Source organism: Lissotriton vulgaris, chromosome 3_1 (genome assembly GCF_964263255.1).
Source record: "Lissotriton vulgaris chromosome 3_1, aLisVul1.2, whole genome shotgun sequence".
Lineage (NCBI taxonomy): Eukaryota > Metazoa > Chordata > Amphibia > Caudata > Salamandridae > Lissotriton > Lissotriton vulgaris.
Window position 1 is genome coordinate 1185831465 of NC_141689.1, and position 26111 is coordinate 1185857575.

Below are 26111 nucleotides of genomic sequence, written 5' to 3' on the forward strand. Positions count from 1 at the left end.
CTGAACAGGCTCTTGCTCATTCAAACAACATTTCATCAAATCTTTAGTCTTATCCTGCTCACAGCAAGCAAAACAAGTATCACTTCTTGAAAGCATAAGGGAAGTTCTAATTAATAATCCAGTCGAGCTAATTGAGACCAGAAGGAGGTTTTCAGAAGCAACATGTTGCAGTATTGCAGTGGTGCAAATGATAAATTCAGTAGAGAGTAATTTGGACACTGGAATCATTTTAGTGTTGCAGATACCTGCATTGGTGTACACAATTGGGGATAGATGTGAAAGAAGTATGACTCTAACTCAGTGCAAGCTCTCCTACCCAATTAGAAAGAATAGATTTTGGAAAGGGGATCTGTTAAGTTACATTAAAGACAAGGTCCTTTGAGTATCATAGGTATGCACGTCCAAGGGCTCCACAGGAATCACAGCCCAAAAGACTTTCCCCAGAAGAATCACAGAAGACCCTAAGGCAATGGTAAAAACCTGGGGAACCCATAATGCTCCTGTCGAATGTATTAATTTAGTGCCTTGACCTTGCCATCACACTACAAACAACACATATGTCTTATTCTTTAAACCTCTTGAGAAGTGGAAAAGGGAGAGGTCTGCTCTGGACAGTAGATGGCGCTAGTGTGAGTTTTTTCTCCTCCCGACCTGCACGCCACTCTCAAACTCGAGGCTTGCTGAACAGACCTGACTGCCCCGGGCTCCCTGCTCTTTGACCCAGCGGTTCGCAGCTTGGTGATTCAGCGATTCGGCGGTCCAGAGATCCCTCAGGTGTACCTCTGGGCAGGATCGGACAATTTGATGCACGGGGCCAGGTTGATAGGCAGCTACAGGCCGTGGACCGCACAATCAGCAACATATTCATGTCGCGGCTGGAAAAGCAATACCGGCTTCTCGGTTCAGATCAAGGTATGCTGGTGTTTTCGAGAGCACACAGACGGGCTGGTAGAAGCTGAATCTGAGCCTGACAGCATCCCTTGCAAAACGCCGCAGATACTGCATGACGGAGGGCAATTGGATGAAAGGAACGGACGCCCTTCAGGAAAACAAATGCAATTATAAAATTTTCAAAGCGGATTTTCACAAGCTATTGGAAGATGTCTACAAGAGGGCAGAAAATAACGAAAAATAAAGTGAATATGGGCCACGAGGAGCTCGGAGAAAAAGACAAAGCTGAAAAGGCCACAGAAAAAGCGGATCCTCTCAAAAAAGGTAAAAGGGAAGAGGGGGGTAAAGAAAACAAGTAAACCCAGTGGAGGGGGTAATCCAGCTCCAAATGCATCTATCACTGGGAAAATGCTTTCAATTGCCAGACATTTTCCTATCACTGCAAAAATCCCCACTACCCCCACCCCTCCCACTGCAGTTGTCACCGCCTCTGCTCCTGTCCTTGCTTCTACCCTTGCTCCTAACACTGCTAATAACCTGCCTGATGCTGTACCAAATTTAGGTCAAGACCATGTGCTATCACCGCTGCTAGGTGCATATTCAGTTATGGCAAGTAAGGAATTAACTCTCCCCAACCCAAGCCATTGAGATGAAACCACCATTGTTGATAATGCTGCCTTGGGCAAGGAAACTTCACTAGCCTTAGCTGACATTGGAGGTATTCAAAACGAAGGAGCGGGAACTGGGAAAGCCTGGTTAAAGAGGACCAAAGGGCCGATGACCCGCAATACCCGCAATACCCGGATCCTACAAATGGAAAATTCTACTCTGTTTCAGATGGCTCCTTAACAGGATCAGATGAAGAAGCAGTAAGCTCCTTTGAAAGCAGCAACTCAGAAGGAGGGCTGAGCGAACAGGCAACGAATACAGTGAAAAAAGGGGAAAAAAAGTCGAACCAGGAAACGACGACCGCTCAAATGGGATCACTCAGACTTGCAAGAGATATCATCCCTTGAGTCCTCAAGATCTCAGCAAGGCCAAAACTCACAACTAGCCTCTATAAAGACGGGGGAGCCGTCCCTGTTTTCAATCATGGAATCTATCAATCAATTCCGGGACGAGGCAAGGGCAGAAAGCTTAGCTGCAAGAGGGGCCTCAAAAAAACTTCAAGGTGGCATTCGGAAATTAAAATATGCACAGATATTGCTGACAGACTCGCCCCTGTAGAGGACAGGACAGTCAGCGTCTCATGAGGCACGCTTAACGGATTTGATGATAAAGCTTGAAGAGCAAGGAAACCGAATGCGAAGGAACAACCTGAGGCTACTAGGTATTCCTGAAGGAGTCGAGGGAGAGGATCCTAGGGCATTCATTGTGAAACTCCTCCAGACGGCCTTCCCCTCACAGACTGACTGGAACTGGGATCAAGAGATCCAAAGAGCCCCCACTTTCCTTTTAATCTGAAACAAAGACAAAGGCAAGAGGGTACAAACTCAAACAGTGATAAGCCAAGAGTCTTCCTAGTTTTCTTTGGAAATTTCCTGCTGAGGCAGCTAGTATATGACCAAGCCAAGCCTAATTCTCCTAAGGTAGTAGATGGAATAAAGTTTTTCTCCAAACCTGATTTTGCCCACGCAACCGTTGAGCGGAGGTGGCGGCTTCGCCAACTGATAACACCATTGCAACAGCTTGGAGCTCAAGTATACCTGATGAACCCGCTAGATAGAAAGTCAATTTTGAAGGAACAACCCGGGTATTCCTTTTCGAGATTAAAAGCTGGAGAGTACCTTCAAGAGCTAACCAAAAGGAAGAGACCATAAACAGCTAAAGATCTGCCTCTTAGATATTCAAGACTTCCCTCTCTAAGACAGATCTAAGGCCTGCACTATGAACCAAGCAGGGGCTAAAGATATTTCTTTGTTAGTGACTTTTTCTATTGAACCCTTTTTTTCTTTCTTTCTTTATTCTCTTTCTTCCTTTTTTTTTTTTTTTTACCTATTTACTTACTTATTCCCTCTAACTGACAGGGGTACTTGTGTGGACTGAAAGGCCCTTTTGATTTCTCCAGTGTAATGCTGTACAGCCTATTAATCAGAGATGTCACAATGGGGTGGAGGTAGGGACCTCACACGCGCTCACCATCAATTAGGGTTTACCTGACTGCCCAATTTTTTGGGGGGGGAGGTGGAGGGGTAACCGGGTTTGGTGAACACACAGGGCTAACATTTAACGAGTCAGATTCAATTGCTTATGAAGGTCAAGTTTTTTCTTTTCTTGAACACTGTAATTTAGGCAGGTCACACAAGCGGGGTACTGAAAGACTGAGTAGATGGGTGACATGGCTGGAAAACGGTATCAAAACTACTGAACTATGAGTTCATTAAATAAACTTAAGGTGGTATCTTTAAATTTCCTTCAAAACAACAGAAGACTGCACAAACACTCCGATTAATGGGGGCAGACATAATATGCTTGCAAGAAACCCACATTGAAGGTGCCCAGAGATCTCTATTAAACTCCCTAGGATTCAAAGTTATTGGGGCAACATCTCAAGGAGCTAGGGTGAAGGGGGTTGGGATATTGGCTAGAAGAAACCTGCCGCTAGTGGTAAACCGAGTTAAAGTTGACACACTAGGAAGATGGGTCATTGCAAGCTGCACTCTATTTACAAAAACAGTATTTACAATCTGCGCTATTTAAGCCAGCAACCTAAATGACCTAGGGGCTATACAACAGCTAAATGAGGAACTGGCCCATTGGCCACTTCCGATTATACTATGTGGGGATCTGAACTTGAATTTACCTAGCACTTGGGACCAAAATGGGACATGGGCCTTCCAGGGCAGGAAACCTAAAGTGTTTCGGGCCTTAGTTGACCTAATAAACAATCACGGCCTAAGAGACGTTTGGGCCCATGCCAAACTGAACCAACATGGCTTTACTTTTTTTTCTGCCCCGCATTTGTCACTAGCCAGGCTAGATTACTTTCTGGTCTCGCCCTCTTTAATTCATGACTGTTCTATTCATGCCACCCCCAGATTTCTCTCTGATCACAATCCTCTAACCTTAACTATAGAAGGATGGGGTAACCTTGAGGCTACTCCACAATGGACTTTTAAAAAAGCACTATTATATAATGATGATTATCGTAAGCATATGTCCGACTGGATATTAGAATTTTTTACAATAAACAATGGATCAGCTTCCATTATGGTAGTGTGGGACACTCTTAAAGCTGGCATAAGGGGCGAGATGCTCCGATTCTCCATTAGGAGGAATAAGAAAGAAAAACTTCAAATTAATCTGGCACAGGAGTGGATGAGAGAAGCGGAGGAGAAATTAATATCCGCAGTTCAGACTGGTACAGAGGTTGTGGCAGCTCAACTAGCAGTATCAATCGCCAAATTAGAGATGGCGGTAGTGATGGTCGAGAAAATAGCCGGTAAATGGGCAGCGGCTAAGGAAAAATGCTACAAGCTGGGTGAACATATTGGCCACCAACTTGCCATTGCCACCAGACAACAAATAATCACCAATGCTATCACCACAATAAACATAGACAATGTGGCAATATCTGATCCCAGGAAAATTGAAGAAGCCTTTCAGAGGTATTACGCAGAACTGTACCAAGAAAAAATCGAAGGAAGTGATCCAGATATTCAGGGTAAGACTAGAGAATATTTAGCCAGTATCCCCATTAATGAGCTTAACCTGAACGAGCGCGAGGCAATAGAAATCCCTCCAGTATGGAGTGAAATCTTAACAGCAATGTTTTCCCTCCCGGACGGGAAAGCCGCTGGGACCGACAATATACCCGTAGAATTCTACAACGTCTTCTCGCAACAAATTGAAGAAACATACACTGAGGTGGTGAGATCCATTTTCGAGGGCGCTAAACCTCCAGAATCTTGGCCATCAGCTAAAATAATCATATTCCCTAAAAAAGACAAATCACCTTCAGAAATGTCATCATACAGACCCATAACATTAATCAATACTGATTCCAATTTTTTTTCTAAAATCATCGCAACCAGGCTTGATAACAATATCGAGGCCTTAGTTTCAAAGTGGCAACATGGTTACATACCTAAGAAAGGCACTACGGAACACGTACGCCACACAATCACCTTATTCGATGCCTCAGGAGTATCAGGAGACCCGATCTCATTAATTCTGCTAGATGCCGAGAAGGCATTTGATCGGGTCTCCTGGCAATTTCTATGGGCTGTCATGCGACGGATTGGCTTTGGACCTAGAATAATGCAGGCAATTCAGGCACTCTATCTAAATCCCACTGCCAAAATTCTTATTAATGGGCAATTGACAGAACAAATCAAGATCACAAGAGGGACGAGGTAGGGGTGCCCATGTTCACCCCTACTATTTGCAATCTACATCGACCCCCTGATAAAAAGAATTGAGTTAAATCCTTATATTCTATCAGTTAGCAGGTTCAGCATGGACACCAAAATTATGGCCTATGCGGACGACCTCGCCATAAGTACCCCAGAGCCTGAGACTGCTATCAGGGAATTAGAACTAGAAGCTCAGGATTTTGGTTCAATCTCGGGCTACGGTCTGAATAAAGCTAAAACGTAGATAGTAGTCAATAACCTGATTAATTGGACAGATAGTAGGATAACAGAAAAGGCAAAATATCTAGGAGTTTGTATAGTCTCTGATTTGGACAAAGTAGTCTCCGCAAATCTAACTCCTTTGGCCGCTACAATGGAAAAATCTCTTCAGAAAATTGACAACCTGCACCTTTACTTAGTAGGGAGGTGCAATGTCTTAAAAATGACATTCTTTCCAAAACTACTCTATCTTTTCCGAACCATACCGCTCGATTTCAACAACCACTCAATGGCCATATTTGAACGAATATTTACTCGGTTTATTTGGGCATACGCTCAGCCAAAGAGGGCATTCAATCTCCTCTCCCTTCCTAGGGCAAGGGGAGGCTGGGCTCTTCCTAACCTAAAACTATATTATTGGGCCTTTGTATTGAAGTACTCTAGTGACCTATTAAAAGAGGAATGTTCACCAAGCCTTCAGGGTTGCCTTCCCCCTATTGTTCACTCCTGGGGGAAAGTGCAAAGGGCTGCTTATGGCGCCAAATGGAATTTGGTTACTATAAACGTGTCCGTTTTAAGACTCTTATTAGCGCCTACCGAGTCTTTAACAATGTCCGCAAGATCTTCGGAATCTCTAAATTAAATTACTATACCCCGGTCACAGACAATGACAAGCTGCCACAGATATTTCAAAACACATACTTGCGAGAATGGTACTTAGCACGGATTAATAAATTAGGGGATTTTTTTAGCTCCGGATATATCCGAACATTTCAAGACCTACAAACCTGCTTTAAATTGGGCAATAGCCAGGCCTTTCAATATCAGGCTATCACTAACTACCTTAGACATAAAACCGGCGGATCCTCCGGCTTTGCCGCTATCAGACTCATTGACAAGTTAACAAGCCCTAATCTGCCAAGGATAGGAAGCATTGAACTCTGAATGAACAACGACCAGATGACTTAAACAAAATCGACTCTAAATGGCAACTTAAGGTTAACGCCCTGCCGAATGCCCTTGTCTCTGCCCTAAATCTGGCACAATTATATCTATTATCCTCGAACCTACAAGCTCAATTTTATAAAACCGCATTATTCTTGTACATAACACCCAGTAGGGTTGCTAAATGGACTTCCGGCCCCGGGGCAAAATGCCTGCGCTGCGCTGTGCACAGTGCAGATGCTGTACACATGTTTGCCACCTGCCCTAAACTTCAATCATTGATCCAAGAGATACAAATCTTTTTGAGCAATATTCTCTTGTTAGATATTCAACTTTCACCTTATACGATCCTGTTGGGGATATATGGTCAAATAGACCCAAAAACCGGTGGCGCATTAATCTTTGTTGCAATGACTATCCTACGCATCTGTATAGCTTCCTATTGGAAAGACTTGAACCCTCCATCGTTTGGCCACTGCCAAGCAAGGCTATTTGCCACATACAGGCTGGAGCGGGCAATCTACTATAAAAAAGGCCAGAGGTCAAAGAAACGGGGTATAACTGTTTGGGGTCCTATGACCAACTGGATTGAGGCTATATAACCGTTAAGTTTCTTTTTCCTTTTTTCTGTATGTATTGAATTTACGTAATTGCATATAGGTATTTGGCTTTTGTTTTTTTCCCCTTTTCTTTTTTTTATGCTGTATTCCCCGGACCCGGGGGGGGCGGAGAGGGGGGGTTGACTCGGAAGTAACTAACTCATGATTTGAAACTGTCCGAAATGTTTTTTTTTTGCTTTAATTAAAAAAAAAAAAGAGAAGTGGAAAAGGAAATCTAAAATTCGACCCATCAATCACAGCAAACCTTTATATTCATTCATTTTGGTAAGCTCCTCTGATTTGGATTTAGTGGGGTTTGCTTCAAACAAAAGGAGGGACATAGTCTGGGTGAAATTTCACTCAAAGTTTGTGGCACCCGCAATCCAGGAAGGGTACTCAATACTACGGGCCTCATTTATGAGGGTTAGCCATAGGGAAGCGCTGCAGGCCTTGCTGCGCTTCCCTACAGAAAACAAAAAGGGCAGGGATGCGCCTTATCTATAAGATACGGCGCTTTCCTGTCCTTTTCCCCTGCGCCGGCGCACAATGCAGGCACCTTTGAACAATGGTGCAAGGGGGCCTGCGTTGCGGGCATGATCATTTTTGTATAGGAAGGGAAACCTTTCTCTACAAAAATAATCACAAGAGGCTTTTCCTCTTTCTATGTGTGCTGCAGAATGCAGCACACATAGAAAAAGTAAAAATGAAGAGAAATAAAGTTATTTCTCCCTGTTGCACCTCCCTTACGCCTCCCCTGGGGAGGCGTAAACTTTTGGCACTGCCTCAGATTTGCGATTTCTCTTAAATCTGGGGCAGTGTCAAAAGGCCATGGATGTTGCTGGGACGCCCCCAGCAACACCCATTGCACGCCCCTTTAATGCAGAACACTGCGTTAAAGGGACTGATATTTATCAGGCAGCATTAAGCCAATAAAAGTGGCTTAGTGCTGCCTGATAAATATCACGCAGGCTTCTGCGCCACGGAACGTCACAAAAAGTGACATTCCGATGGCGTAAGGGGCCTCATAAATGAGGCCCAACGTCTTCCGGTAATGTGTTTGCGAGTTGGCCTTGGCGACATTTTAATTACACTGGAGTAATTGGAGTGATTTCGGTAATCTTGCATTACTCTTTTGATGTGACATTACAGAAAATGATCTAATTACACCTGTTTGCATAATTATGAGTAAATTGGCACTAATGACATACTACTGGCTGCTGTTGTTCCTGTTCTGTTGCATTTTGTACAATTTCCTAACACAAAATGCATCCTTCCGGGCCCTTTTGTACACAAGGGTGCATTTTGCGCTAGCAAAATACTTTTAAATGCAGGGTTACTCTCCTCGCATAAACCCACGTAATCTCACACCATTTTGCTCTAATTTCGCATGATTACACAATAGCCAATTACACAAGTGACGCCCAAACTTAGTTTTGGGAGAACCCCCCCCGGTGATGGATATGTGGCCTGTACAAAAAAATGCAACTCAAACTTAGCAAAGGTGCCATTTTGGCAGTATAATCACATTAGTCTCAATTCAATATAGGAGTAAAGTCAAAAAATTGGACATAACTTGCAGCTGGTTGCTTGTGCACCTTAAAGTTTCATTGTCCCAAGCAAACTAATCTAGCTCCCTAATTTGCTGATACGTTTACATCCCGCCTAGAATAGTTCTCTTTTCAGATGACCTGCAAACCTGGTAAATGATTTGTGCAAATTATGTTGTCTTTTCTTAGACTCAATAATTATTTTTGCGGGCAATTTTAATTTAAAAATGCAACTCCACCAGTCAAATTTTGAATTCTATGATTTATTAGATATAAATGATATACACTTTGTGGCTGCTGATTGAGGTGAAATGTTGAGAGATCACTTGTTAGGCAACATAATGTAATCAATTTTAGTGAACGCCTTCCAGGTGCTAGCCCTGCGGAAACCACGTTTAGGTTCAGAAACTCCAAAGCACGAATAAATTACACTTATATTTCATTTGAACAACACAGATTGATTGATGATTCGAAAGTTGTTTACCTTGGCACAAGTTATCACTAGGCTATGATGTGCAATTATGGGGAGCATATATCAAACAGGGTACACTGCTCCATTGGCGGCAGAAGTTATCTACAGCAGAAGGATCATAGTTTCAATATCTGAGGACAATTTACAGACTTTGTTCAAGAATAGGATAGATGAGTTTCTGCTGGTTATATCAGGTTCCAGTGATATTAAATGGTTTGTTCACCTTATAAAAAACATTTTGCTTAGAATAAAGGCAATCTACTATTGTTGGTACATTTATGCAAGAAATAAAGCTAGAGTCACCTCTAAGTGGGTTGACGAGGATTGCACATTAGAAAGAAGATTAGCCAATAAGATCTGATGTAAAGTAGTGAAAAATAGGAGTACAAAAGTTATTCAAGAATTCAAATGAAAAAAAGAAAATAGTTCTCTCTAATGATTGGTAAAAAAGGATTTTTTTTGTGTGAAATTTGGGCTGAAATGCAGGACGCCATTCCCAAGAAAAAGCAAATAAACTTTGACGGTTGGTCAATGCCACGTGAACGACATCACCTGGTCACCTTGTGGCTCTGATAAATGAAGGGTAGTGGGTTGAATTCATATCAGCTGGTATAAAGGCTCTGCATAGGGAACCATCATTTTCCCATCTTGGGAATATTGATCAAGCAGAGGCCTCTAAATTCTTGTCCTCGTTGGAAGTTGGTACTGTAGTGGAGTAATATGAAAGTTTCTTGAGCAAGTGGTGTGGATGGCCTACCAGTAGTCTTATTTAAAAATGACCTCCTTTGGGGCCTTCTTTAAGTGGGTATTCTTTGCAGGGTTATTCCCTAGTCCCTATTCATGGTGGGAGGCTATCCCTAAATTGTATAATTCGTTGGGAGAAAATGGCAAGCATAGTCTTTTAAAGAGACCGTTTAAATTTACATCTATTGCAAAGATCTAGGCTTTGAGAGTCGAACGGGGGTTGTTACCTTTGAATTTGGTAGGATTATCATGCACCTTATGTTTATTCTTTTCTCTCATGAAGAGTGTGTGCAGGGATTATATCTCTACTCAAATGCTGTTGGACATTGAAACTGTTCAGACAATATCTCAAGATGTAATTGTAGGTCTAATTCCACTCTAGGCGTTGATATAACGAAAAGTGAAAGCAGGTTTTGGTGGCTAAGATAAAGGGGCTCTTAAATGAGGGGGCTAGAGAACTTTTCCTGGAAAGAGATAGAATGTATCTATCACTGAAAAACATGTTTTTGCTCTCCTGAATATTTTGGCGAAGAAAGGGTGTTTCCCTATTTGACCCGAATTTCTGGCAAAGGGATACAGAAAAGAGGGGCATATTATCAAGGGGGTTTATCTCCGCTTTTTTGGCTTTAAAAGCCAAAAAAGCGGAGATAAAATTATCTCCCTATTACCTAGCTGTCGCTAACACCAGTTAGCGACAGCTAGTAGGAGATAGCGACCATCTTGGACCCCACTTTGCATGTCAGTGATATTTATCACTAATGACATGCAAAGTGGGCATGCCAAGCTGTTAGCGACTGGAAACAGTCGCTAACATCGCTATCTCCTATTACCAACTTTTCGAGATATTCGTGCTAAGCGCGAATATCTCCAAAAGCTAACACCTGCCCTGAGCAGTTCTTAGCCATGTTATCCAATGGGAGGTGGATAACATGGCTAAGAGCATTAGCTCGGTAATGCATGAATATCGCGGACTTTTCAGCGATATTCATGCATTGCGGCCGATTTTTATCGCATTTACGATCACCCTTGGTAATACCAAGGTTTATCTGCGATAAAAATCGCCGCAGCACAGCAGTAAATTTTTGTCTCTAACCAAGCAATAGCGATAATTATCACTATTGCTTGGTAATATGCCCCAGAATTCTAGCCATTTCTGCATAACACTCGATCCAATATGGAGAATCCCAGGTCTAAAACAAGGATTCGTTCAAACAATGACTGCTACGTTTATGAACTGGAAATTAAGTACAGCATAATTCCTCTGTTTTAGACTGCCTATTATATTAAATGAGAAGAAAAACATATATTCACCCTATTTTTAAGAGTCATGGTATAACTTTGCTTAGGGAAGCCCTAGTTAACCTATCCCATGTGGAAAAGTTTGATGTAGCCGTGGCCCTCGCTAGATCCATTGATTGAATTCAGAGGAAGTATTTTATGAGTAACAATGAAATCGCTTTTTATGACCTTTACTGTAACTCATAGGATGTTTTTAAGTCAATAGATTACTGCTTTTTTGGTATTCTTAAATTTGATTCTAAAAGATGTCAGATTAGTGGAACACCACAGTTTGAAAACAGCTATTGAAATCGCGGATTTGTTTTCAGTCCATGAGTTTGCTCAGATTGCTTTTAGAATGTACATTTTGATTGTGTATTTCTCTAAGGAAATTTCTTGGAAATACATGTATATATCATAAGAAGTATACCAGGGTGATATGGAGCAATACAACACAGAATTGTTACCTTACGCATTCAATTCTGCATTTATGGGAATATAGTGGATACATTGAGACAAATTTTTACCTGCCAAAATTATTGCATGTGCATTCCCTCATCTCACATAAAAATTATTTATGGAACATTGCATGGGGTTCTGTGTTCTCTCACATCTTTTAATTCCGATCCTTGCCCGGCGGAGCTAGCCACAACACGTGATGGCCGCGCTTTAAACAAGCTCCTCGAGGAGGCCTAAAAACATCATCCTCATCCTGCACGAAAATAGGCATTTTCAACCCGACACAGATACCGAAGTCGCATAACAGCCTTCGACACACTCGACGAAAAGCGGAACCCGCTAGAATACTCTACGAAGGAGTTACAGACTCCAAAGCTGAAGCGGCCTGCTGAACTCCGAAAGACAGGAAGCATCGGTCTGGAGCAGGGATGCAGACTGAGACGTAACGCATGCACGCTGGTCAGAGCCTTGCGGTGGGACCGGTAATCGGAGCGCGGGACATAACTGCTCCGGAGAAGGTACCTGACTACTGCGCGCCCCCACGATCCCCTCTCCTCCCTGAGATCCACAAAGGGACAGTAGCGACCTATGCTGAATGAGGTCCAAATTACCGTTATGAGACAAAACTAAAACCGAGCATAACGGAAGGGTGCAGAGTATATTGTCAAATACACGAAAAAATGCGGTGCAGTCCTGGGCCCTGGTGGGAGCGCAAAGGCAGACCCCAAACAAAATGGCTAACAAGTAGACACCAGGTCGGCATAGGAAGAGCGCGACACTGCGCACTTGGGCATCCAAAACGGAGAGGGACCGCAGCATACTGCTCAGACCGGGTAATGGACTGGTGTAAAAATAGTGCCCAACGGAGGATAACTTGCCCTTCAGGGAACTACTAAAGCAGGAGCTTCAGGAACGGTGGGGAGAGGAAGCCATATGACCCAAGCTGGAGTGCTTCACGAACTTCAGGGCGCACCACACCGCACAGCATAGCAGCACACGGTACACTGTGGCAAAGAAGACAAACGCAGTGGTGCACATGAGAGGATAACATGTGGGAGCAAAGAGTGTAAAATTCAGGCACCGTGTTGCACTCTGAAAGAGCGAACTTACCAAAGCCGAAACAACAGGGGAATGAGGCGTACGCAAGCAAGGCGCTCCTAACAAACAATACCGACCACCACAGAATACACAACCTGAGAGAGGCCAGAAAAAACGTCAGATCCCACACATAGCCCGGGGCATCTTAAACTAAGTGGCGAACCATCACAGCTGTAAGTAGACGCGATGTTCTAGCTGGTGGTGCACATAGCGCAGAAACCAAACAACCGCCATAATGGGTAAACCGGATAGAAATCGGCTAAAAATAAACTTTAAGGCGTCTAAAAAGGCCCTGGAGCAGTCTGAGACGGATCAGCAGGCGCCCCAGCCGGTACTGTCGCAAACAGGAGGAATCCCAACCGAAAATGTACAATCAATGTTTCAATCCATACAGACAGTGTTATCTAACATCGATGGAAAAATCGACACACTCACACACAGAGTGGACCGCATGTCTGAGAGACTAGATCGACATACCAAACGTATTGACATGGCGGAAAGGAGAATATCAGATGAGGAAGACACAACAACCACCTGACCGCAAAACAAGCCGGTATAGACAAACAACTGGCAGCAATGGCTGCTAAAACCGAGGATTAGGAAGCCAGATCTCGAAGGAGCAACATACGCATTATGGGAATTGCGGAAACCACAAATACAGGCCCAATAGAGAAATACGTAGAGCAACTCTTGATAACGCTCCTGGGAAGGGACACATTCTCAGAGGTGTTTCTCATAGAAAGGGCACACAGATCCCTGGTCCCTATGCCTCCGGTGGGCACCAGACCGAGGCCCATAATAGCCAAAATACTGAATTATCGAGACAGGGATGCAGTGCTGGGAAAAGCGAGAGAACTGGGGTCGTTGCGCCATGAAGGCATGGAGGTAGCCCTGTATCCGGATTTCACCCAAACAGTACAGGAAGCGAGAAAAAAGTACGGAATAGCAAAGCAGAAACTACGTGAGCTACAAATCCCTTACGCCAACGCTATATCCTGCACGTCTAAAGATCACAGATGACGGTGCCACAAAAATCTTTAATGAACCCAAAGATGTTATGAAATACCTGCAACTGAAAAAATCGAGAGGAGAACGAAGAAGATCACCGCGGGACAGACTCCAGGAAAGAGAACCCATGTCCGATGTGGAGTAATTACCTTTTGAACAAACATAGCCATCGACATTAAGCAGGTGCGGTAACGAAAAAGAGGCATTGTGACACGGTGTGAGGCAACAGAATACATAATTCGCAAATTGAAAGAAAGAGAAGAAGACATTGGCGCACGACAGGACGCAGAGACAAGATTGTGCACTAGTTGGAACAAATTGTGCGGAACACACAATGCGGTGCACCCGATAAGTCCCAATTGAGACATTGATATGTTTGTTGAAACCAAATTAAGGTGGTGACACAAGTTCACATGGTGTTAATGTTGCTTGTAAAGTGAGTTGCTATATCACACTGACTACTAAACATCAAGAAGCAGGGTTGGAGTGCTCTTAGCTACTGCAAATACATGTTAAATAGGGTCCCCCCCTCATGGGTGGCAATTCATCAGACTGTCGGTCACATGTGAGCAGGGGATGATTAGAGAACTAGGAAACATGGGTCTCCAAACAATGAGCACGGTGTTTCCACAAAATAAGTTTATATCCCTCCAGAGCCCGGAGTTATGTGCCCACCAGGCAACACTAAAGATGTTCGCCTATCACAGACTAAGAGCAGCGATTAAAGACCTATATGAAACGTTCCTGGATGAGCCGCCAACACTACAAGCCTTACAAATCCTATTAACAGCACCGACGCGCTCACAATTAGTTACTAGACTGTATACGGCATCCCAACACAAACAGACGGGGGACACAAATAGATCGCTACTAAGGTGGGAAGAGCAAACAGTCATGACTATATCAGAGGACGAATGGAATTATAGCTGTGCGCAACTAAACCTACTCACGTCCAATTGCAACCTGCGCATAATACATTTTAAGTTTATACACCAAACGTACCACATACAAGCCAAGCTGCATAAGTAAGGCCTTAGAGCAGACAAATAAATGTCAGAGGTGCCAGGCGCCCCAAGCCGATTTCCTACATATGTCATGGGCCTGTCCTGTCCTCACTGAATACTGGCTAAAAGTGACAACTGCCTTTACACACATGTTAAAGGAACATATTCCAAACTCACCGTTGATATGCCTGCTAGGCACTTTCAAGATTAAACAGACTAGGAGGAGAAAACTGATGGCGGTGGTGCTCTTACTGGCAAAACGACGATTAGCTATTAAATGGGGTAGCAAAAGACCACACAGGCTCAAAGATTGCATAAAAGATATGATATATTGTAAGGAAACAATGGGGACCTATGAGGAGGAACTACCTCCGGCCTCCAGACCGAAGGATTTTTGGCAACCACTCGTGGACTATCTGCAAGAACATCAAGATGACTCTGGGGAGGTGTAGGGCGGGGGCGAGTAGCAGAACGGGTAGAGGCATACCAGAGTGGAGCTCTGGTCAAATAACCCCACAAAAAAGGCACCGCTGATCCTCTGGGTTTCAACTTGGAAGTGTATACCAGATGTCCTGGGCAAATATTGATGTTGTAAATCTGCAGCATAAATGTGCAAATGTTAAATAATGGTACGATTGTTTCATGCTTACAAGCAATTTTTTTAATGTGGAAATGGGGATTTGCAGACGCTTTATATTTCAATGCTTGATTATTACATATTGAAGATGTGTTATTGCTGTAATGGGGAAATAAAAATAAAATAAAATAAAAAAATCTTTTAATTCCGATCCTTTCGTTTGCATAGAATTTGCTCTCGTGTGATAATCACTGAACTGAAATATGTATGATTACATTCCACAGTAATGTACGATACACAACTGTTTAGCTCGCAGGCTTGGTCCTTTAGTTAATTTCTATTGATGATAACATTTATCATTGCTGCCAGTTTGCATGTGTACATTCTGTTCTTGTTGCTTTGATGATGGCTAATGCTACTAGAATAACCCGGTTAAGTATCAGCAGCTACCGGGGTTAAATAATGTTTAGAATACTCATAGGTCTGTGAAAGCGTGATAACTGCCTGTCCTTAATTCTATTAGAATCTAGCTGTGACGTTAGAAGTAACCTGTGAAAAGAAAAAAAAATCATTGATACTCTGTAGCAATGTACAATATGTTAATACTTCAACAATGTATTGTTTCCGTTATGAAATATCTATTTTGTTTTGCATCATTGTCTATTGGATATTTATATCGCACAGACACTATTTTGACAGGCTTGAAAATGTCAATAAATTAATTACTGTTTATTAAAATCAAAAGAATTATTTTTTATCATTAAGACTTTTTTCTTGAACATTCATTGATAGATAGCATGGATGCAGAAGGTCATCTATATATGGTTGGCATTTGCTTACGCCAAATCTGAACTGGGGTTTGCAACTCTAGAAATTGCACTCACAGCTTCTATAGTCAAAATCCATAACAAAACTATCTCAAGGAGTGTTTGTCCGTCCCTTGAAATCTACAACATTGCGGCCGTAGGTGCAGCCCTGTACGGTTGTGAAGTATGGAGATTTGCCAACTCCCAAATCCTTACCACAGTTGATAAGATCGCTTTTAGGATTACTATCAAGAACCTTGATGACACCACAATGTTTTGAAATGTGCATTATTCAGAAAGTTGAGGGCAGAATGCTTGTATATTGGCACCCATTGTAGTCAACAGTAGCGCTAAGCTAATACTGCGTGGCAGTGTCATATCCTCTGCTAAGGTGGAGGTGTGTCGCCCCACTGCTGCTGTGCAGCAGTAAAAGAAAGGAAAAACAAAATGATAATAATGCGATGGTATTATCATTTTATTCTTCCCTGCTGTGCAGGGGAGGAGTGGTAGGCACACTAAAGTGCGCATGATGCTTCAACTGGCCAACTCGGGCCGGCCAAACAGTCATGCGCACTTTAGCGAGTTCTCCATGCAGGCTGTGTTACAGCCTGCATGGAGAACATGCCTAGGCCCACAGTCCCCCTCTCAGCGCCGAACCACAGCGCTCATACCAATAACAATGCTGCATTGCAGCGTTGTGATTAGTTTAGGGGGGCAATCACAACACTGCATTTCAGTGTTGTGATGGGCTCAGGGGAGCATGACTGGTCCCTGTTTGGCGGAGGAGAGAGACGTGAAGCAGAGTGGTGAGGAGGTAAGTGAATTTTTCTATTTTTCCAATGATGCCTCCTTACCCTGTTGGTCAACCCCCCCCTAACCCTCCCCCTCCCCCACCACCACCCCAGATCCATTCTGGCTGCCACTGCTGTGGGGTACTAAAAGACGTTATGCCCCCAACATGTGAAAGCAAATTCCCATGGCTGATTTCCATTGGATTGCTTGTGGGGAAATTGGGGTTGGAAAATATTTGGGATTCCCCAGATGAGCTGTGTGCATTTGCAAAAGCTAGATTAAAAGGAAGTCTATGGAAATGTGTAATTACCCAAACAACTGTAACCATTTGCGGTTCCCTGGAAAGGGACTTCTTAGATGTAAAACCATTTCAATGCTATGAGCCTAAGCCACAGATGTTTTTGATCTCCGACGACTACCACTACGCCTTGTAAGGATGTTTTTATTTGTCTTTTATATATCTTGTACTTTTATGATCTTGGAGATCGGAATAAAGTTATTATGTTGATGAAAGTTGGCATTTGCACTGGGTGTTCCCATGGTAAAGTATGAAGTAAAGCCACTACATTTTATCACTGTGCAAATACTGTGATGGGCAGTGGGTGAATGGGATGTTTTGTGCACACCCTGCTTCAAAATCAGAGACCTTCAAGGTTTGCCCCCATCGGTAAGCATGGCATGCTATGTGTCATTCTGGGTGACTTAGTCATGGTTTAAAACGAGCATGATCTGTTGTCTGTGCACCCGGAGGTTTGTACCTAAAAGGAGATGAAACAATGTCACACTTTAAGAAATATTTCTATTTTGATTCACGGTTAAATCATGGTCCATAGACAACACTATTCCTACATATGGCAGCAGCTGCCGGTGCAGGTCAGCGCGTGGTGCAGTGGGTCGGGGCTGGCACTGCAGCAGGGATGTCAACAGACGATGGAATAGGAGTTCTTTACTTATTTACTTTGCCCTATTCTGTCATCTCTCGACATCTGCTGTGCTCCGCCCTACCGCACTTACCAGCATCACCCACTGCTGATGTATGAGCTACTCGGATACAAGCATCACCATCACAATCAGTGCACTGCTGTGCAGACAAACAGAATGTAGCTTCAAGACCATATAACCTCTGCATGGTTTGTGGCTAGGTAATCCTCCTTCTGTGGATTGGCCTTCCTGGCGCAGTCAAAGTCAAAAGTACTTTCTTCGGTTAAAAAGACAATAACCATAAAAGCGACATAGTAAAAGTTCATTTACAGTGAATATTACAGCAGTTTTTTTCTCTAAGAAGGAATCACAGTTTCTATTAAAAACAGTTAAGAATCATCCAAACGTATGGATTTTCGCAATTTAAAAACATGTTTAAAAAATCCTGATAAAGATGTAACAATAAAAACAGTGTCCATTTTTTGTAATTCTAAGAATGCTGGCCGGCATCTATTTAAATTCATATCTTTAAGTGCAGGCGCAGTCATCCCTCCACCCCAGTCCACTATCTGCTTATAATCTCGAAAATATTAACTTGATTTGAAGTTAGCTCTGAAACTTAACTAGGCAGCAACATGTTATGCATGGTGCTGGCTTTATAGTCGTGGCTTTGGATGTCTCTGGAACGCTGTCAAAAGAACAGCCCCCAAGACGTGGCGGCCTAGTAAATACATCTCATCTAGCACCTGCTTTGCATGAGAACGGGGATGTGCAGACAGCCAATACAATTTTCTACTTTGATGAGTCCACGTTGTCACCAAGGGAGTTAAAAACGCACAGCATGTTCCCGTTATGTCAGATGTGCACTGCTCCTGTTGCTGTCAGTGGAGCCATCTCTAAAGTCAAATTGCTCCCTCAGACGCTGTCTGTTGTAGCAATATTTTATGGTTAGTTGAGCTGCAGCTAAATGTTATTTATTTGGGCTCAGAATTGCTTGAATGAGACCGTCAATGTGGCTTTCTGGAAGGCTATCAGATTTTTGCAACAAGGGGAAGAGCAGTTTCACCTGAGATTGAAACTCACGCTAGTATTGCCATTTCCTCGTTGGTGAATCCAACATCTTGCTTCCAGACACCGTAAGGTCTCGCTATTTTTGCACTGCAACTGAAGTACTAATCACTCGAAACCAACATGCCATTAACAAGGAGAGAATCATTTTGTCCACCATAAGCGTGGAAGGGTATACTCAGATGTGAGTCCCTTGCTCATTGCACCATCAGGATTCAAGCAAGCCGGGCCGACGACGGCTGAAATGCCAGAAACCGGTCCCCGGAAGCTTGTTTCCTTCCCAGTATAAGAATTGGCTTGGTAGTTTGCCCTGTTCCCATCATACACTGGGACAGGAACAGACTAATTTGCATGTAGCCAGGTTCTGAGCTGGGATGGTGCAGTGAGCTAAAAAACGGTGATGGATCAAGACCTGATCTTTGGACTGGGTAAGAGTGGCCTGCTTAATTCAGACACTCTGTTCATCACCACCCCCTTTTCTGAATCATTAACAAGGAGAAGCAAAAACTCCTGCCTCATTAATATTTATGAGGCAGATGTCATTCTGTGATTCCTTCTGAATGCAGGGATTGAGGCTTTGGAGGGACAGCAGACCTCAGTACCTACATTCACATTCACTAAAGTCAACATTTTGGAAAGTGGAAACGCTTGCTTACTAGGTAATATGTGAGACTCCATGTAACAAAATGCTTTTCTAAAGCTAGACCTGCTGGGACAGATTTACAAGAAAATTACGCATCTATAGAGATGCGTCACTTTCGTTGCGCCACCCTAAAAAATGCTTGTGCCACCATGGATGTGCCGTATTTATAATACGGCGCACCAAAGGTGGAAGGATTGGCAGATGCGTCAGAAATTCTGCTGCATCTGTTGGGGCAAAAGTCACGCGTTGCTGGAGCTGTGTCGCAAGCACGATGCAACTCCAGCAATGCATTTTGTGGCCTATTCCCACTACACTGCGTCACTCCTTATGCCTGCTTCAAGCTAGCCTGGCTGATGACGGCTGATTAGCCAGAAACCATTCCCAGGATGCTTGTTTCCGGTTAAGGGGAGTAGGCTGGAGTAGTAGAATAATTAATAACAAATATTGATGTGAAGAGCCAAGCCAGCTGTGGCTATAATATATGTTTTATATTCTTCTTTGATTTAGATTGTTTTTAAAATGAAAATAGTGTCCTGAAGAAGGTGACGATTTCACTCACCGAAACGCTGCGTCAACAACATTTTCTTCCTAGAACATGAATTGTTTTATTATGTATTATGTTTTTTTAATAAATATGATGATGTTTTTATAAATGTGATTTAATAATATACAAAAAAACAGTGGGATAAATAAAATAAGAAATATAAAGCTATTTTCCTTGCTCTCCTGCCCTTATTGCGATTTACTGCATAATGTTGAGAATGTGTTTAGGTTTAAATATCATATAGCTGTAAATTTGTTGATCTACTGTGAGACTCCACGTTATACCCTACTGGACTTCAATTTACTATTCATTCAAGACCTGTAGAGATTTTCTCCTTACGTATTAAGGAAAAGGGACTCTTGTATTTGTCTTTTGTAAACCCATCCCCTTTTCCTATAAAAAGGGTTCCTCCCTATATGAAATTTTTTATCCGGTCCAGGGAAGACATGGCTTGGCAGTTCGGGCTGGACTGTTCCCATGAGGCACAGGTTCAGACTGATTTGCATATGGCCATATTTGAACTGGGGTGGCGGAGTGAGTTAAAGAATGATGATGGATTAAACCCAGATCAGTTGACTGGGGGTGAGTGCTTGCAATGTTCAACACTTTGTCCATCATCCCCTTTGCCTAAGTTGGCAGGGTATGCCCAGACGTGGGTCCCTTGATAACTTTGCCACTGGATTCAAGCTAGCCTGGTTGATGACGGCTGATTAGCCAGAAACCAGTCCCAGGATGCCAGTGAAGTAGTGTGGCTCACTGGTTAGAGGCGGCAGACCCGAGAGCAGAGGACGGCCCGGGACCAGGGTTCGATTCCCGGCGCGGCAGGTTTCTGGACCAGGGTCAGCGGACTCGATAATTCTCTCGCCTCGGTGCCCACTCTGATCAGCGATCACACTCGGCAACTCTGGGCATTAGCTTACCTCATCTTCACTAACGGCCCCACCAGACCGCCGGGGATGCCTGGTCTCACCCTGGAGATACCCATTAAGGGACCATCTCTCAGGGAAGCCAGGAAGGGTTTCGCAGCGGTCGAAGCGCCTTGGGACCCTCCGGGTAAGTAGTGCACTATATATAAATGCCTATACATTACATGCTTGTTTCCGGTCCGGGGAAGACATGGCTTGGCAGTTCGGGCTGGAATGTACCCATGAGGCACAGGGTCGGACTGATTTGCATATGGCCATGTCTGAACTATGGTGGCGGAGTGAGCTAAAGAATGATGATGGATTAAACCCAGATAAGTTGACTAGGGGTGAGTACCTGCAATGTTTAACACTTCGTCCATCATCCCCTTTGCCTAAGTTGGCAGTGTATGCCCAGACGTGGGTCCCTTGATCACTTTGCCACTGGATTCAAGATAGCCTGGCTGATGACGGCTGATTAGCCAGAAACCAGTCCCAGGATGCTTGTTTCCGGTCCAGGAAAGACATGGCTTGGCAGTTCGGGCTGGACTGTACCCATGAGGCACAGAGTTGGACTGATTTGCATATGGCCATGTCTGAACTGGGGTGGCGGAGTGAGCTAAAGAATGATGATGGATTAAACCCAGATCAGTTGACTGGGGGTGAGTGCTTGCACTGTTCAACACTCCGTCCATCATCCCCTTTGGTTTTGCTTTGTTCATCCTAAGTTGGCAGGGTATGCCCAGACATGGGTCCCTTGCTCACTTTGCCACTGGATTCAAGCTAGCCTGGCTGATGACAGCTGATTAGCCAGAAACCGGTCCCAGGATGCTTTTTTCCAGTCCAGGGAAGACATGGCTTGGCAGTTCGGGCTGGACTGCTCCCATGAGGCACAGGGTCAGACTGATTTGCATATGGCCATGTCTGAACTGGGGTGGCGGAGTGAGCTAAAGAATGATGATGGATTAAACCCAGATCAGTTGACGGGGTGAGTGCTTGCAGTGTTCAACACTCCGTCCATCATCCCCTTTGGTTTTGCTTCTTTCACACCATGCAAGTAAATCAATGAAAGTGTTTTACTTTTGAGTCATTTTAAAATAGATATAATGTGTTACAGCTACAGTCTTCCACGTTCTTAATAATTTACAGAATTACGTTTGGGAAATTGTACTAGCTGCAAAGCATACTTCAGTCTGTCTGGCTGGTCTACGAGCCTTTTTGAGAATGGCAGGTAGAAGGTGCTCTGGAAGAGTGAGTGTGTGTGTGGTTGTGGGTGTGGGTGTGTGTGTGTGACCATTCTAATACTCTGAAGTTTCTTTGGTCGGCTTCAGGCTAAGGGGTACTTTTAAGGCTGTCACGACCAAGCCCCATTTTGGTCATGGCCTCCTGGAATGTGGGACTGGTTGGAGTATTATTGCCAGGGTTGATTTTCGTATCCAGTCCAGTCCTGGTGACTTTTTCTATGCTCGTTTGTGGAGACATGTTGACCTTTGCGAGGCAACTGGAGTAATACTAGGAAAAGGCATTACATTCTACTCTCCATTCAACTCTCAGAACACATCAGGACCAAGTGCAAAACAGCTAAAGGCAAGGTGTGTGAAAATCCAACAATGAGCAGTTATGCCACTTCACACCCTCTTTCAATACGGATTATAAATATTGGATCTTAATATACGAAGTGCATTAAATTTGCATACCGTACAACTCATTAACATGCAGTGCAAAATTTGGCATGGTCAGGACATAGTATACAACGTTTCAGGTGATAGAGGCTGTGTCTAATTATATACATCGAGCTGATTAGCTGGGACTAGAAAAGGTTGGGAGTCTTCCAGGTCAATGCTACAATTATGCCTTGGTAAAAAAACTGATGAAATTGACTTACAACTGTACGTAAACCATTGTTTTGGTTAGAACATACTACAAATCCCCTCAGCCTTATAATGTAGATGTTCATGTGCAAGATGTTTATAACTCAGGCCTCTTACGGTTTTAGATGACACCTCCAATGGCGGTGCGCTATGACAGGCTAAGCTTTCAATGTATAACAAATTAAACATGCCCTCTGCCTTGATTATTGATCTTCGAGCAAAATTTGAATTATGCCTGCACCGGCTGTACTGATCTTCCAAGGGCACATCCCACGTTAGAAATATAAATCGGTGTGTTTCTGCCACTCCCAAGGGTTATGCATCCTGTGGAATGCCTGACACACATTGATGCTTTTGTGAGTCACTGCACCATCTTACGCATGCTGGAGCATATGTACAAGCCCCTATTGCCACCACAACATCACATTGTGGTAGCGCTAGGGCCTTTTGCCTTATTTACAAGGCAGCGTTAAGCCACTTAACGTGGCTTAACGCTGCCTTGTAAATAAGACACCCTTTCTTGCTATACTTAGCGTGAAAGGGGCGGGCAATTGGTGTTGTGGTGGGCGTTCCACCGCAAGACTCATTGATTTTGACGCTGCCCCATATTTACGTTTGTGGCATAAGTATGAGGCAGCACCAACATTAAGACCAGGGAAAACCTGGTCTTACCCTGGCACAACGAGAGTAAACGTTTAATTTCTCCTCGTTTTTGCTGCTTCCATGTGTGCTGCGTTGTGCAGCACACATAGAAACAGCAAACGGTGATTGATTGTTTATGTGCAGGAAGGTGTCCCTTCCTGCACATAAACAATCATTTTAAAGAAATGACGTTTTGAAACTTATATGTGTGCTGCATTGAGCAGCACACATAGAAGTTACAAAACGCCAGTTCAGATTGTTTATGTGTAGGATGGACACCTTCCTGCACATAAACAATCTTTTCTCTGCAACGCGCCATGTAAATACAAATACAATACCTTACAACTTGATTTAACATTCCTGCACGTCAAAATAAAACAATGAGAATGATATGCAACCAATGAAAACGATATTGAGCTTATTTATTTACAATCCTCCCGACGAGAAAGCAACACGTTTATTGTGACCTGGTACGCTTTAACACACATTCGGTCATTACATAGGACACTAACTTCTCTGCATTAAACTTTTCAAGGTATATTCCTATTTATACTTTTAGAATGGAACATCCAAAAATATTAGCATATTCTAAAACTCCAGCTGGTGTGTGAGAATTCGGTTTACAAAAATAGATGTATTATTTATCCTTGACGTTTGCTGTTTATCTGCAATGATCGAATTACGCATAATTATCAATTTTTCTGTTACAGATGTGGGAGCCATTACAGGCCTCATCCACAGACACGTTCCACAAGCTCAGCTGGTAGAGGACATTGGCCAAGAGATCACATATATACTGCCTTACAAAGGTGCACAAGACGGGTCATTTGTGCATCTGTTTAAAGACCTGGATTTGGAACTTTCAAACCTGGGAATTTCCAGCTATGGTGTTTCAGACACTACACTTGAAGAGGTGATCTATTTATGAAATGCTTACTTTTTAAATGTTTAGTGCCCAGAACGCTCGTGCTCATATTGTTCTTTGCTTGTATTTTCAGATATTTTTAAAAGTTGCCGAGGAAACTGGTGTTGACAAAGAGATAACAGGTAAGGGATTTTTAGTGACATGATATTCAATTTAACATTTCATTGCCATTCTTGCCAATCTGTTAAGCAAGTCATCCACTGAGTAATAATAGCAAACTTGTACGGAGGAAAGATAAAGGATATTCTTCGAATGGTGTAGTGTTTCAATGACAACTTCTTGATGACTAACCAGAATATATTTCCAGTACATATCATGATTTTGAAGGGAATTGCAGAACAACACGGCATCCCTACATGAAATTTTGGGACATATAGGCTTGTGACCTGTAATGTAGCAACTCTATTTGATTATTATAATGAAGCTATAAATATCTTGTCATATCTGCCTGTACAGAGTTATTAAATGTCACTTGCGATTCTTGCATTCAAGCGTGCACTAGAAGAGAACCATAGAGACAATGATTGCATTGTTATCAGTAATTATTTAATTATGTTACATTATTTAAAAGCTATATATGCTATAAGATGACTCAGGCACACTCTATATCGATTTGTTTGGTGCACATTTGTGAACCATGTGCCACAGTATCACCGCGACTTGTATAGTTTGTTCAACTAAAAAAGTGTTGTCTAAGCAGATCAATAGTCACCTTTCCCCACTGTGGCAGGGTTCTTGACAATATTAATATCACGCTCTTTAAAAGTTCTCGAAGTCGCAAAGTTTTTTTTTCAAATTTCTAGTAATTTATATACATCACACACATCCCTAAAAAGTTGAAAAGGAGTTTAGCTTGACTAATATGTTAAAAGTCATGTAATTCCAAAGTGAAAGTGCTATCATATCCTTGTCTACCACGCCCGCCATACTAAGTCAACCTTAACACTCACTCTCACACATTTGCCCACACAACAAACATCCTACACCACAATACCCACTATAATATCGCACAATACTCACCTTCATACATACACTTACTCTCAATCATATGCTAACACATCAACCATCATATGTCCATAAACCAAACATTATATATAACTGTTTATCCATCTGTAGTAAGGTTCTCGTAGGCAAGGATTCAAGGAAGCGAAGTCTTTGTAGTATGATTTAAGATTTAATTCCAGTAAAGTTAACCCACGACCAGCGATCACAGGAAGCAGGCTCGTAATGAACAAACATTCATAAGTCAATATTCTAAGAACATAGAATAGAACATTAGTGAAACATTCTTTAAAGTAACACAGTACTAAAAGGAGCAATACAATACATACTACACACCCTTCCTCCAATAAAACAAAAGGCAGAAGAAAGAAATTAACAAAAGAAGAAAAAATAATTAATTCAAAACATAATCATGAAGTCTAACAGGAACAGATCTGATTCTACGACCAACACCCATACCATCCCCCTTACCATCAGCAACAAAAACAGGTTGAGAGAGAGAAGTGATCTTTGAGGAATCACCATGAGCTAACGGGGCAAGATCAGGAGTAATGTTTACCGGAGGGTTTAAAGAAACAGGAGAGGGTGTAGGAGTATCACAAATACCAAACCAATCAGAATTCGCACTGCAAGAACAATCTGAATTCTGTTTGTTAGCAGAAATAATTTTGGCCTGTTGGTCAGAGATTTTAATAAGGGCATTCTTGTTCCACCAACCTCTTTCAAACAACAGAGCTGCTGTGCGAGAAACCTTAACAACTTTCACAGGAGCAGAAAATTTGGATTGACCTTTGGAAAT

General features: G+C 42.9%; 1 protein-coding gene across 2 annotated transcripts in view; it reads left to right on the top strand.

Moving 5' to 3' along the window:
• Nucleotides 1-26111, top strand: part of LOC147727632 (phospholipid-transporting ATPase ABCA1-like) — a 2839360-nt gene that overhangs the window by 1614607 nt on the left and 1198642 nt on the right. For both annotated transcript variants that reach the window (XM_086961649.1, XM_086961650.1), the window contains exons 25-26: nucleotides 24096-24298; nucleotides 24384-24432. In XM_086961649.1, coding sequence (XP_086817775.1) covers nucleotides 24096-24298; nucleotides 24384-24432 — 252 coding nt within the window. The remainder of the gene's footprint in view (nucleotides 1-24095; nucleotides 24299-24383; nucleotides 24433-26111) is intronic.